This window comes from Lissotriton vulgaris, chromosome 6 (genome assembly GCF_964263255.1).
Source record: "Lissotriton vulgaris chromosome 6, aLisVul1.2, whole genome shotgun sequence".
In the NCBI taxonomy this organism is placed as follows: Eukaryota; Metazoa; Chordata; class Amphibia; order Caudata; family Salamandridae; genus Lissotriton; species Lissotriton vulgaris.
In genome coordinates, this window is record NC_141694.1 from 974059875 (window position 1) to 974075905 (window position 16031).

Consider the following 16031-nt stretch of genomic DNA (forward strand, 5'->3'; position numbering starts at 1 on the left):
AGGCACATCGGGCTACCAGTCCCTACAATTTTGCCAAGTTTGGTGGAAATCCATTCAGCCGTTCGGGCTAAAAGTGAAATCGACCGCCCTATGGAAATTAACATGGGGAAAACGCGTTTTGGGACCCCCCTTTTATCTCGGCCCCCGCTTGACGAATCCCCCCCAAACTTTCAGGGAAGGACTGGAACGCCGCGAGGCCATTTTGAGGAAATTTTCAGGCAGATTCGTCAACCGGCGTCAAAGTTATTCCAAATAGAATTTTCAGATTTAACATTGAAAAAAATCCTAACTATAACTACCTACTGGCGACCGCCAGTAGGTAATATATATATATATATATTCACTGAAAAAACCAAAGGTTTCACACCAGTTATAGTTAGGAATTAGCATTTAAAAAACCTATGAAATTCACTGAAAAAACCATAGGTTTCACACCAGTTATAGTTAGGAATTAGCATTTAAAAAACCTATTAAATTCACTGAAAAAACCATAGGTTTCACACCAGTTATAGTTAGCTGGAAATTTTACTGATATAAAACCATTGAAATTCCCACGTTATAGTTAGTCGGACTCACTATAACTTGCGCGTGCAATGCACTGCTGATGACATCACATATTACATCACTCATGACATGGTCAGTGACATCACTCATGACATCACTGATGACATCATCCTTGCGACAGAGTGACAGACCTCCTTTCACTATAATGTAACCCTTGAAACACATATTCAAAAATAGAAACTAATATTTTCAAAAAAGTGGATATACCCATACCAGTTACAACAACCAATTCAGTAATACCACCATCTAATACACATCCACTCATGTGTATGTATATGGGTTATTAGATATTTTTATTAGTATCAGTATGAGTGTCTATATGGTTTGGTGGGGGTATTACTTAGCACATAGATGCATGAGTGACTGACTCTTTGTTTGTATGTGTTTTGAAGACAGCATATGTACAGGACTGTATGGGTGGATGAGTGTCTATATGTGTTTGTTAGTGAGTGAATGACTGTCTCACTAGTGTCTTTATCAGTAACTACATATGTTTTAATCTAGTATATATGAATATTGATGTATATAAGTGAGTATATGTGAGAGTAAGAGATTGTAAGAGTTCCTGTTTAAATAAGTATGTGTTTCTATAAGTGATTGTTTAAGAGAATAAATATGTGTAATTTTAAATAGAAGTAAGGTGGAAGTGTGTGTATAACTCTATATTCAAATAAATGGATGTCCAATAGTTTATTTGCACGTGTGAATATGTGTGTGAGTAACTTTTGGATGAATGTCGGTGTGTAACAGGATGTATAGGTGTATCACTTCATATGATGAGTGAGTATATGTATGAGTGACTATATAGAACTGTTGGTGAATGAGTGGATGTGTATATAGATAGTGGAATTACTGAATTGCTTGTTGTAACTGATATAGGTATCTCCATTTTATTAAAAATTTCAGTTTCTATTTTTGAATATGTGTCTCAAGGGTTACATTATAGTGAAAGGAGGTCTGTCACTATGTCACAAGGATGGTGTCATGAGTGATGTCACTGACCATGTCATGAGTGATGTAATATGTGATGTCATCAGCAGTGCATTGCACGCGCAAGTTATAGTGAGTCCGACTAACTATAACGTGGGAATTTCAATGGTTTTATATCAGTAAAATTTCCAGCTAACTATAACTGGTGTGAAACCTATGGTTTTTTCAGTGAATTTAATAGGTTTTTTAAATGCTAATTCCTAACTATAACTGGTGTGAAACCTATGGTTTTTTCAGTGAATTTCATAGGTTTTTTAAATGCTAATTCCTAACTATAACTGGTGTGAAACCTTTGGTTTTTTCAGTGAATTTCATAGGTTTTTTTAATGCTAATTCCTAACTTTTTATACAGACTCATACCTATGTGTTTTTTAGTGAATTGCTAAAGTATGTTTTTGTAAAAATGAACACTATAATGTATATTGAGATAATATTTTTAATTTAAAATATTTTTTTTTATATTTCGCTTTCGGTGCGCGCACCGGTGCGCGTACCGTCAGCGCACTAACAAAAAAAAAGAAAAAAAAATGAAGGAGGGACTGTGTAATAGATAGTAAGACAGATAAAAAGTGTAAAAGGAAGTAACTGAGAAAAGAAAAATGAATAAGGGAGCAAAAGAAAGAAGAAATAGGAAGAAGACTAAAGCAGAGGTTAAGGGAGATTGTAAATGGATGTTGAAAGTAAAAAGAAGGACAGTTAAGTATGGGAATGTCAGGTAGTGACGGAATCAGAGGAAAAGAATAGCAGTGATTGAGGGAAAGTAAATATCAGTGAATATAAGTAAAAAGGGGTGAAAGAGGGTACATGTAAGTGAATAAGGGTAACACATGGGGAGTAATAGAGACAAACAAGAGAGAGAGTAAAAGAAGGACTGTCACAAAGGGACTAAGTGAACCAGTAAAAAAGGTAAGTGAAGGAGTGTGCATAGGCAGAAGTACTGAAAGAAATTGAATGTGGTCGGAAGTAAACATGGAACAAAAGAATAAGTGAGGGAAGCAAAGTAAGGAAATAGGGGTGCGGTAGGGTGACAGAAAAATAGTGAAAATAAAACAAAAGGTGATAACAAAAAAGATTTTGTAAACACACTTACCATATAATCAATGCAAACTTGTATCTATGAAAGATAAAAGAAAAAACACGTTATAATTTCTTAAAAATATATAATAAAATAGAAACAACAGTTCATGAGGTTTAAAAATCTACAAAAGTTTACTAAGAAATGATGCAATAGTGAAGGATACAAAAACAGAAAGAAAGTAATGTAGAAAGAGAAAAAAAAAGGAAAAAGAAATAGAAAGAGAACAAATTCCTAAAGGTAAATAAGATACTAAAAGAATGTAAGATATCAAATCAAAATCAGTAAAGATAAGAAAATAAAAGAAAAATGAGTGAAAAGGAGAGAAGTCTGATTGAGAAACTATAAATAAAAAAGAGGAATAGAAGATGATTGAGAGTGAGTGAAGTAAAGTAACAGAGTGAAGGGATGAAAGGAATGAAGTTAGTATAGAACGATGGATAAAACAGGAGTGAGAGAGTAAGTACACAGAAAGACAAAAGGAAGAACTAAGTGAACTACAGTACAATGGATGCGAAAGAAAAAAAAAGGAGAAAAAGAAAGAGAGGGTTAGGAAACTAAAGCAGTGGTACTGTGAGAATATGAAAAAGATAAAAAGTGGTGGAAGGAACAGAGGAAATGCAGACAGTTCCTATTAGATTAAGAAGTTGTGAATGAAGTGCACTAAAGAAACAGCGATGAAAAAAGAGTGTAAATTAGTAAAGAGAGGTAAATAAGGGTGAAAAAGAAAATGAGTATAAGACAATGTGAACACAATATAAATTACACAATGCAAACTACACAATAACTTCTACAATATGTTACATTATTTATTTTTGCTGTTCTCAGAATATATTGAATTTCACTTAAATTAGTGAGATCAAAGTCTTCATCATATAACAGCGGGAAAAAAAAAACACAATCTAAAAGATTGTGTTTAAAAAAACCCATTCAAACATACATCTCATATAAGTACACTAATCTTTGATTCACTTACTTTTCCGTGAGACCAAATTGCAGATAGTGAAGGTCCTTTTGGTGGAAAAAAGTCTGCTGTGCTCTATAACTTCCATTTCATCGACTTCCTATGAAAAAAGATCTAACAACATCATATGTTACACTTTCCTCACGGCCAATTTGTGTCAGATATATCAGTATTTTTTACTTTGAGATCCACTTAAAGTATCTACATGAGATTGCAGATAGTGAAGGTCCTTTTGGTGAAAAAAAGTCTGCTGTGCTCTATAACTTCGATTTCATCAACTTCTAACAACATCATATCTTACATTTTCCTCACGGCCAATTTGTGTCAGATATATCAGTATTTTTTACTTTGAGATCCACTTAAAGTATCTACATGAGATAAATAATTTCAAATATTAGATTAACTAACTAACTAACTAACTTTTATTAACTATTCCCGTCTTCAAAGGCCAATTCCCTTTACTAAAACTTTGGTTTTAAAAACACTAGATAAGAATTTGTAGAGTCATAAGGCAAACGTTGTTTATAAGTTAAATGAGAATCATTGCAGTAACTCCATCCATTTTCAGATTTTAAGTAGCATGTATAATGTCCTGAGGTGGTCGAAGATCCATCATGATAAATAATAGCTTCAGTTGTAAAGGTCCTTCCAGAAATTGATAACTGAGAAGCCACAAAATTTTTGATAGAAGTTGTCAATTTAGTTCCATCAGGTCTACATCGTTGGAAAACTAAAATAATATACTGCCCATACCTTTGTATAAATAATGTGGACAGCATTGTACAGTTACATTGGGTACACACCATATTATGATCTGCTGCTTTAACTAGATTTTTAAAAGACACTGATTTACAGTCTGGTAAAGTCAAATATATAAATCTTTCAGTGTCTATTGTAGTAGTACTTGATAAACTACAATTGTGGCAGTCATGCTGCCATTGATAAGAAAGACTGAAAAGATTATCTACATCTACACCTTCATCTTCCAAAACACCAAACATATACATTAAAAATTCCTGACAATCCTGCTGAATGTTCTGTGAAAATTTATCTTGACCAGAACACAAATCTAAAATATTTCGAATTTCTGTTACACTTTCTATTTGTGCTGTAACACTGCTACATTTCTGAAACACAGAATTCAATAAACCACACAATCTTTGATCCCGATTTTCAACAATCTGTTCTTGTAAACTTTTAAGAAAAAAAACAACATTAACCACTACATTAGCATAGCAGTTGACACCAGAACTGTTTTCAAACTGAAATCCAACAACATTTTCTCCACAATTCTTTTTCTTCCTGTTTTCAATTACAGTTTTCTCTACTTTTTGTCTTTTTGCAACTACCTCACTACAATTATCCTCATTTCTTCTTTTTCGGCCTACCACACGTTTTTCAAACAGAGGATATTGAGGCAAATGTGGAGCATACTCTCTTCTTAACCTATTGTATTCTTTAACACAATCTAGATCGGCAGAAATCTTTGTCTCATCACACGCAATCAAGTACAATCCTGATAAAGTTCTGACTCGAGATAATGCCACATATGCCATACCCTCTTTAAACACAGATCTTCCAATGTTCACCAATGCACTATCTACACTTAAACCTTGAGATTTATGAATTGTCACTGCATACGCCAAACAAACAGGAAACTGTTTTCGGCGAACATATAAGTCTTTTACAAGTAAAAATCTAGCAGAACAACGACTTATTTGTTGTACTTGTTCAATGCCATCAAATTTTATTTTTAAAAATTCAATTCCATCTCTATTTCTGTAATTCACAAAATCAACAACATAACCCATTGCTCCATTTACCAGACCGCTTTCAACATTTAAATTCCTTCTCAAAATGATACGACAATTTAAACACACATTCAGAGTCTTTTCAAAACCAGCTGTTTTTGAAATACTTTTCTCCAATGAATGCAATTTAGTTTTCAAATTTTCTGACAAAACAATTGTTGCACCCATATGCTCTATTTTATCTATTGCTTCCAGTTTCACAATCTCTTCATTTTCTAAGTCTAACATTTTTTGATTGAAGATGGAACATTCTTGCAGAGTTGGCATCAAACATATCCCAGATTTCTTCTCAGTCATTTTTTTAAAAATATTCTCTGGAAGAATGTTTTCATTTGCATACAAATTTGAAATTAATCGACTATGCAAAGCTTTTTTCCCTTTCTCAGTCATTTTTCCAATTCTTACATCTTGTAGAATATTTTTATAATCTTCATCCTTGGCCTGTCGCATATTTTGAAGCAGTTCAGCATATTTAAAATTTAGCCATATATTAACATTTCCAATGCTTCCAAGGGACTTCCTGGTATCTTCATGCGTGAGCATTTTAAACACTGGTTGTCCTTTTACTGGAGTCAACTGCAATAGATCTCCAAAAACAATAATGTGTTTTCCTCCAAATAACACATCATAGTCTGTTTTAAGAATTTCTTGCATTCTCAAATGCACAAAAGCAAGCATTAGATTTGAGACCATGCTTACTTCATCTATGATAAGAAGTTTCATTTTCTTCAAGACTCTTGAAACTTCAGAACACGCATCTCCAGATAGCTTGTTGTAATGCAATTTATTATCATGTTCAACTGGCAGCATCAATAAACGATGTAGAGTAATCCCTTTAATGTTATGTGCTGCCAGACCAGTTGGAGCAGTTACAACACAAGACAGTGGTGAATCAGTCCTTTTCTGCAGATAACTTGCAACGGCTTTAATTAGAAAACTTTTTCCTGTCCCCGCTTCTCCACTTACATACAGTCGGACAGGGTCAAATAATATACATGAGCACTCTTTTTTCTCATGTCTGAATCCATGTTCAATCTGCTCTGTGACTTCATCATATATCTTTTTCTGCTCAATGTTTAGTTGCGTTACCAAATCTTCTAAGTTAACTCCATCCTCTTGAGCTTGTTCCATAGCTCTTTCCACCTCATCCATGGCAGTGGCAGCTTCATTTTGGATAATTGGTCCTCCTAGTGGATCCTGGCTCAATGAAGTAGAACTCTGACTATCTTGAGAACTGTTTCTAGCTATCTCTTCAGCAATTGTGGTTTCTTGCTCCATTTCTTCATTCAACATTTGCAGATAATTTAGAAAAATAGGACATTCTATGGTATCCTTAGTTGCATTAAAAGAGTCTTCATAACAGAGAAAATCTCCAAGTAGTTCCTCTTCTGTACGCCATGGCTTAAAGAGTTGCAAAAGAGCTAAATAGTAAAATTCTCTTTTGTCTGGAACTTCACAACTCAATTTTCGATGATTAATCAAATGGCCTTTTTTCTGCTTCACTAGACATCCTTCATAGCCAATGAGTGCATATTTTCCATTATTGATATCTTCTGTGATGTTCCTCTTATAACTGTAGTTTTGAAGAACTTCATACAAACATGTGTTCTCAAGGTGAGTACTTCTATTTGGATAGTATGTATCCAACATATTTGTCTTCAAAATATCTGTACTGTTTGGTTCTTTTTCCGCCAAATATTCAATTTCTTGTACAGATTTCAAAACTCGGTTTCGTGTTGCAGCAAGACCAAGACTCACCCAAATGATTGTTCTTGATTTGGCATAGAGACTTGCTGATGATAACCGATCAGAACATTCATATGCTCCAATTTCTCGATGCGACAACATCTTCAGACTGAAACTGTATAATTTCTTGCTTAGACTCTTTTCATGTGAAATGTCCTCCCACATTTCCTTCAGTTCTGTCTTTTCTTTTTTGGTGATGTAAGATGTCACATATCGAGCCACAGCAATAGAGTTGTCAGCAACGAACTGAATATCCATGTTAGCATTCCACATGGACAAAATCACTGGGTTGTAATCGTTGATGTACTTAGATTCTTCATTTCTTTTCAAATTATATGTGTTTTTGGGAGATTTTCTCGTCACAGTATGTCGTAGAGATGACATCAAATTATTTACTCTTCCTTTAGAAATCACTGGTCGAGGAAATGCAAAACGACATTTCGTGTAGTACTTTTCCTTGTTTTTAAATTTTCGACGACAGTACTTTCCACAACGATGAGATTGAAAACGTAAAACTTGTTGCCTTAAATTGTTTTCTTCAGTAGATTTTGGAACAGCACATGTTGAATACTCTTCAATGAAACTCATCACTGTTTCATCTGAATCTGATCCAAATTTGGGTGCATCTTTAATCCACAACAACATATGTATATGAGGAGCACCTCTCGCTTGATATTCCTTCCTCCAAAAGAAATCCAAAACCTCTCCAAGGGGAGGATTTTTTTTGTTGGTAATAAAAGACATCATAGCTTCAAATCTATGATTAAAATATCTGCAAACATTCACTGGATCTAAAGAACACAGTTCTCCTGGTGTTTTCAATTCTATATTTGGTATGTTTTCATTTGCCTCTCGTAGAAATTGAAGTAAATCGTCCCAGGCATACTCAGCACAGCTAAGAGTGAGGAACCATGTAGGAGTTCCTAAGTTTCTTAGCATACATTTCAATTCTCCATGACGACGAAACCAATACTCGTTGGTTCCACGTTGACATGCCATGAGATTGATTAGCTGAGATTCCAAAATACTGTCTTGCAGATTAACTTTCTCCATAAAGTCCCTTGCACATACATTTTGCAAATGAGGTCCACTTTTTAATATATGATTAACTGCATAAGAAAGCCCAGACAAATCACTTTCAAACAGTAGATGAAATAAATATGGAATGCATTGACGAAACCTTGGATCTTCTGCATATAATCTTAGAGTCCGGTATTCAGCTGCAGGAATTTGAACTGGTCGATCATCATATCGTCCACCACAACCTGTTGGAAATAATTGTGGAAAACAACGAGCTTCCAAACTTTCTTCCCATACACTAATGGGACTTCCTTTTGCTGCCTTCATTTGAAACAAGTCAATTGCATTTCCCATTACTTCTTTGGAATGCAAAGGATGAACAGTATAATGTTCATATATTTCTTCAGTTCTAGACACATCAACTTTTTCAATTTGACCAACTGAAGAATCACTATCTTCTTCTGTAGCTGTTTCCTCTACTCCAACACTTACATGTTTGTAGTACTCATTGTTTTTAACTAAATACAACGTTGCCTTCTTGACTTTTTTAACATCCACTAAATCTTGCCAAATTTTCTTACTCTTTGTTGGAACCCCATTAACTAGAATAACTAAAGGATCTTCTTCTACTCTTTCTACACCAATTGTATTAATATTTTTCTTTACATCTAGAGGCAAATAAACAACTCTTCCCTTTAATCCTCTCAGTAAATCTGATGGAGGCAATTTCCCTGTCTTAGGCTCCATGCGAACAATAGCCTGAAAAGGATGGACACATTGAATCAAAATAGATTCATAAGTATTTAGATCCATCAATTCAGAAGGAATATCTATCAACTGAAGATTATTATAAACTGCTCTTGCAGGCATTCTATTTTCATTTAATTTTTTCAAACAATAAGTGCAAATACGCTGATCCAAACTCAAATCAAAAGAATTCTCCACCAACAAATAACTTACAAAATCCTCCCATTCACTATTATTTTCCAATTCACTTTTTGCATATAAATCAACTAACCTAGTCTGAATTTTATAATGAGTCCGTCGACAACACACACAAGTTACATTAGGCCTCTCACTTGATTTCACCTTAAACTTGATAATTTCCTCATCAAACTTTTCAATACTTGAAATTTGTCCATTATCTTCTGCATTACCATCCATTACTATATCTATTTCTACACTGTCCTCTTTGTTCCCAAAATAACAAAACTCAATTTCTTCACAAATAGTCTTCACATCCACTTCAGATCCATGCAAAAGAGCACTATTTAACTGTTTAAGCTTAAGTGCAGGACTTTTTGCATAATACAACTTCCTCACTAATTTCCTTACGTTATTATGATGCACTGCTAACATCCTAAAATGATGAAAAACACTCCGACAAACTTTTCTAGAAAGACATGCTAGTGAATGCCCTTGCAAACCTGTGCTTTCTCTCACTCTGCAAGGATCTAACTCTTGCAGGATCTTCATTTTTTGTTTGAGACTTTTTTTACTATATGTACGTAAGAAATTTCGAAGCAAATCAATTGATTCCTGTCGCACACTACAAATACTACTGCATTTCCATGTGTACACTGGACCCTTAGTACGTCTCCCTAAAACTTCATCAGCTAAGACCTCTTCTGCATCTCTAGATACAAGTTTCTCTTTTTCCATCACACAACTATCTTTCACCTCATATGCACGACCACTGGTGTCAACTGCATGCACCAAATCATTTTCCTGAAAGTAACTCTCCTCATTAAAAAAAGGCTCAGAACTTGAACTATGCATCCATTCACCAGAAAATACTTCACAAAAATTACTCCGATTAATAATTCTTTTCCATCTACTGTTCGATTTGAAAACATCCATTGCCTTATTAAGTATCCTAATTCTATTGATTATTAAAATAAATAATTTTTTCTTAACTTCAAAAGCCTGATCAACAATCTTTTCTACACTTTTCTTTTTCTTGTAAAAAGCAGCTTTTAGTTTACTTTTCTTTTCATTTTTTAGCAAATTTAAAACTACCCTATTGCGAAACATTCGCCTACGAATGTCCCTAAAAACATTTACCCTTCTATTGCTAACCATTCTCTTCTCTCCTGGTCCAATGGAAACATTTTTTGTGGGCTTCTCTTTCCTTTTTAGATTTGTTGACTTTTTCTGTATATTCACATTAGCAATTTCATTTTTTTTCCTACGACATATGTTGCGAAGAAAAGACTTAATTGGCTTACCAGAAGCTTTTCTGGTGTTTTTTGAAGTAGTTGTTGAAGAGGATTCCATAAACTCTGTTGTTGATGTTCTCCTTTTCCGTATGGTATTTTTGATATTTCTTTGCCTTGAAGGCATTTTTGCTTCCTTTTCAGAAGTTGATTTGAATCTGTTGTTCTGTTAAAAAAACACATGAAAGACCACTATTAGCAAACAACAAAGTAATGTTAAAAAGCAAACAATATAAACAATAAATTGCAACATATTTAAGTTTATACAATAGCAACTCATGGCTTTATTTTTAAAGGCCTTGCGCCACCAGTGCGTCACTTATTACCCATGTTTAAAGTCAAGCATCAGCTGCACATGGCATTCATAAATAAGGGCCAAATGCAAATACCAATCAATTGCACCCAAAAATCGATTTTTCAATAACATGTAAGAAACACTGCGCAAAACCTAAGTACAACCACTCAATATCATCAAACAAAGTCAGGGTCTGATTTATAAAGGCCTTGCGCCACCAGTGCGTCACTTATTACCCATGTTTAAAGTTTTGCATCGGCTGCACATGGCAATCATAAATAAGGGCCAAATACATATACCAATCAATTGCACCCAAAAATCGATTTTTGAATAACATGTAAGAAACACTGTGCAGAACCTATGTACAACCAATCAATATCATCAAACAAAGTCAGGGCCTTATTTATGAAAGCCTTGCGCCACCAGTGCGTCACTTATTACCCATGTTTAAAGTCATGCATCAGTTGCACATGGCAATCATAAATTAGGGCAAAATACATATACCAATCAATTGCACCCAAAAATCGATTTTTCAATAACATGTAAGAAACACGGCGCAGAACCTAAGTACAACCAATCAATATCATCAAACAAAGTCAGGGCCTTATTTATGAAAGCCTTGCGCCACCAGTGCGTCACTTATTACCCATGTTTAAAATCATGCATCAGTTTCACATGGCAATCATAAATAAGGGCCAAATACATATACCAATCAATTGCACCCAAAAATCGATTTTTGAATAACATGTAAGGAACACTGCACAGAACCTAAGTACAACCACTCAATATCATCAAACAAAGTCAGGCCTTATTTATGAAAGCCTTGCGCCACCAGTGCGTCACTTATTACCCATGTTTAAAGTCATGCATCAGCTGCACATGGCAATCATAAATAAGGGCCAAATACATATACCAATCAATTGCACCCAAAAATCGATTTTTGAATAACATGTAAGAAACACTGTGCAGAACCTATGTACAACCAATCAATATCATCAAACAAAGTCAGAGCCTTATTTATGAAAGCCTTGCGCCACCAGTGCGTCACTTATTACCCATGTTTAAAGTCATGCATCAGCTGCACATGGCAATCATAAATAAGGGCCAAATACATATACCAATCAATTGCACCCAAAAATCGATTTTTGAATAACATGTAAGAAACACTGCGCAGAACCTAAGTACAACCAATCAATATCATCAAACAAAGTCAGGGCCTTATTTATGAAAGCCTTGCGCCACCAGTGCGTCACTTATTACCCATGTTTAAAATCATGCATCAGTTTCACATGGCAATCATAAATAAGGGCCAAATACATATACCAATCAATTGCACCCAAAAATCGATTTTTGAATAACATGTAAGAAACACTGCGCAGAACCTAAGTACAACCAATCAATATCATCAAACAAAGTCAGGGCCTTATTTATGAAAGCCTTGCGCCACCAGTGCGTCACTTATTACCCATGTTTAAAATCATGCATCAGTTTCACATGGCAATCATAAATAAGGGCCAAATACATATACCAATCAATTGCACCCAAAAATCGATTTTTGAATAACATGTAAGGAACACTGCACAGAACCTAAGTACAACCACTCAATATCATCAAACAAAGTCAGGCCTTATTTATGAAAGCCTTGCGCCACCAGTGCGTCACTTATTACCCATGTTTAAAGTCATGCATCAGTTGCACATGGCAATCATAAATAAGGGCCAAATACATATACCAATCAATTGCACCCAAAAATCGATTTTTGAATAACATGTAAGGAACACTGCACAGAACCTAAGTACAACCACTCAATATCATCAAACAAAGTCAGGCCTTATTTATGAAAGCCTTGCGCCACCAGTGCGTCACGTATTACCCATGTTTAAAGTCATACATCAGCTGCACATGGCAATCATAAATTAGGGCAAAATACATATACCAATCAATTGCACCCAAAAATCGATTTTTGAATAACATGTAAGGAACACTGCACAGAACCTAAGTACAACCACTCAATATCATCAAACAAAGTCAGGCCTTATTTATGAAAGCCTTGCGCCACCAGTGCGTCACTTATTACCCATGTTTAAAGTCATGCATCAGTTGCACATGGCAATCATAAATAAGGGCCAAATACATATACCAATCAATTGCACCCAAAAATCGATTTTTGAATAACATGTAAGAAACACTGCGCAAAACCTAAGTACAACCACTCAATATCATCAAACAAAGTCAGGGCCTTATTTATGAAAGCCTTGCGCCACCAGTGCGTCACTTATTACCCATGTTTAAAATCATGCATCAGTTTCACATGGCAATCATAAATAAGGGCCAAATACATATACCAATCAATTGCACCCAAAAATCGATTTTTGAATAACATGTAAGGAACACTGCACAGAACCTAAGTACAACCACTCAATATCATCAAACAAAGTCAGGCCTTATTTATGAAAGCCTTGCGCCACCAGTGCGTCACTTATTACCCATGTTTAAAGTCATGCATCAGTTGCACATGGCAATCATAAATAAGGGCCAAATACATATACCAATCAATTGCACCCAAAAATCGATTTTTGAATAACATGTAAGGAACACTGCACAGAACCTATGTACAACCAATCAATATCATCAAACAAAGTCAGAGCCTTATTTATGAAAGCCTTGCGCCACCAGTGCGTCACTTATTACCCATGTTTAAAGTCATGCATCAGCTGCACATGGCAATCATAAATAAGGGCCAAATACATATACCAATCAATTGCACCCAAAAATCGATTTTTGAATAACATGTAAGGAACACTGCACAGAACCTAAGTACAACCACTCAATATCATCAAACAAAGTCAGGCCTTATTTATGAAAGCCTTGCGCCACCAGTGCGTCACTTATTACCCATGTTTAAAGTCATGCATCAGTTGCACATGGCAATCATAAATTAGGGCAAAATACATATACTAATCAATTGCACCCAAAATTCGATTTTTCAATAACATGTAAGAAACACGGCGCAGAACCTAAGTACAACCAATCAATATCATCAAACAAAGTCAGGGCCTTATTTATGAAAGCCTTGCGCCACCAGTGCGTCACTTATTACCCATGTTTAAAATCATGCATCAGTTTCACATGGCAATCATAAATAAGGGCCAAATACATATACTAATCAATTGCACCCAAAAATCGATTTTTGAATAACATGTAAGGAACACTGCACAGAACCTAAGTACAACCACTCAATATCATCAAACAAAGTCAGGGCCTTATTTATGAAAGCCTTGCGCCACCAGTGCGTCACTTATTACCCATGTTTAAAGTCATGCATCAGCTGCACATGGCATTCATAAATAAGGGCCAAATACATATACCAATCAATTGCACCCAAAAATCGATTTTTGAATAACATGTAAGGAACACTGCACAGAACCTAAGTACAACCACTCAATATCATCAAACAAAGTCAGGGCCTTATTTATGAAAGCCTTGCACCACCAGTGCGTCACTTATTACCCATGTTTAAAGTCATGCATCAGCTGCACATGGCATTCATAAATAAGGGCCAAATACATATACCAATCAATTGCACCCAAAAATCGATTTTTCAATAACATGTAAGAAACACTGCACAGAACCTAACTACAACCACTCAATATCATCAAACAAAGTCAGGGCCTCATTTATAAAAGCCTGGCGCCACCAGTGCATCACTTATTACCCATGTTTAAAGTCATGCATCAACTGCACATGGCAATCATAAAAAAGGCCAAATAAAAATACCATTCATTTGCACCCAAAATCGATTTTTAAATAACATGTAAAAAACACTGCGCAGGACTTATATACTAACATACAATTTCACTTCTAAAACATAACTATCTGCTTCCAAATATTCTCCATAGAGAAAATAAATCTCTATCTAAATTAAATGAATCATTACTTACCTTTAGAAATGCTTTTGGAGATTGAAAACAGTGTCAGACACACACACCAATTTTTCTTTAGCAGAGGAGAAGGTGTGCTCTCAATACACTGAAACCAAGACTGGCATAGAAAATCTCTATCTTTGTACACATATGCCTTAATTCAACCAATGAAAACTCTTCCCTCACTATTTTCAAACCAACACCCATCCCCCTCTCAAACCTTTCTATCTGTTACCATAGCAACTCCCTCCTAACTGAACTGTAAGGTTCAAAAGTTTATCTTACAATGTTGCAAATTAACTCAGCAAGGATGTTTGACCTGTCAATACAGCAGCCTATACAGGGTATTTTTGCTTTTGGTGACTTTTTTTAAACCATTCAAATTGCTTCTTTCACACAACATAACCATACACCCTAACTTTCAGTTTTCAACTATCTGAATCCACCAATCATTGCTAGTGATTCAAGAGCACAGAAACTCCACAATTATTTTTTTGTGAACTCCTACTGTTCCAACTGCCATTTCATTCCCACACTTCATCTGACTGGACCAGAACCTTCTCACATCATGTACTCTGTTTGGGTTATTGGACATAGCTACATCCACTGGGCTCAAAGGTATGCAGCTAGCAGAAATTTTCATAACCTTGATTTATCAAATGTGGAAATCAAGTGGATTGGCCACAGAGGATTAAAATGTCACCAATTGATACCATTGGTGAAAACCTTTTTGCATCTGCCAGAACCTGACCTTATAATTGTGCACTGTGGTGGAAACGATCTAGGCACATTAACTGGGGTAGGTCTGGAAATGCTATTAAAGGACACCTTTCATCAATTGATGATACTTTTTCCCCACACTGCCTTGGTATATTCCAATATATGCCAAAGACAGAAATGGAACTGGTCCAACCAATTTGGTCCACAATTTGAGAAAGCACGGAAACATGTAAATAAATCTGTTTCTGCTTACATGAGAGACTATGGAATGGGTTCATTATACAATAATAACTTGCGTTACAACATGCAAGACATCTACAGAGGAGATGGAGTGCACTTCTCAGATGAGGGGAATAGAATATTCCTCCTGAATTTAAGAATGTGTATTGGAACCTACTTGTAGGTACCTAAATCAACCACAGAACCCAAAAGCTCTTTTCAGAGCTACCCTAACTCTGATCATTCAAAGCGTTTATTTTTTTCTAACTTTTTTCACTATTTTTCACCAAAGTACGCTTTCCGGTACGCTTACAGGTGCGCGCACCAGGCGCTACCCCCGCGAAAAATTAAAGAATTTTTTTTTTTTTCACGTTTATGAGCCTCCTAAGCCCCCCTCAGAAAACCTAGAGGGTCAAGAAGTCTCTACAGTTCCCCCTTCTATCCATTCCGAACATTGTTTACCCTCCATCTTGTGTCTCGATTGTTCC

The 16031-nt window shown here is 35.3% G+C and overlaps 1 protein-coding gene across 1 annotated transcript; it reads right to left on the reverse strand.

Moving 5' to 3' along the window:
* Positions 1–2678: 2678 nt before the first annotated feature.
* Positions 2679–14655, reverse strand: LOC147708265 (uncharacterized). Its single transcript, XM_086925331.1, has 2 exons — positions 14623–14655; positions 2679–10552 (listed from the first exon to the last, which is right to left on the reverse strand). Exon 2 carries the CDS (start codon positions 10511–10513, stop codon positions 4055–4057), a length of 6459 nt encoding a protein of 2152 aa, XP_086781457.1. The 5' UTR covers positions 10514–10552; positions 14623–14655; the 3' UTR covers positions 2679–4054.
* Between the last annotated feature and the right edge of the window lie 1376 nt (positions 14656–16031).

Excerpts from the sequence above, each read along its gene's own strand:
- LOC147708265 (XM_086925331.1), bottom strand. The coding sequence starts at position 10,513 with ATGCCTTCAAGGCAAAGAAATATCAAAAATACCATACGGAAAAGGAGA.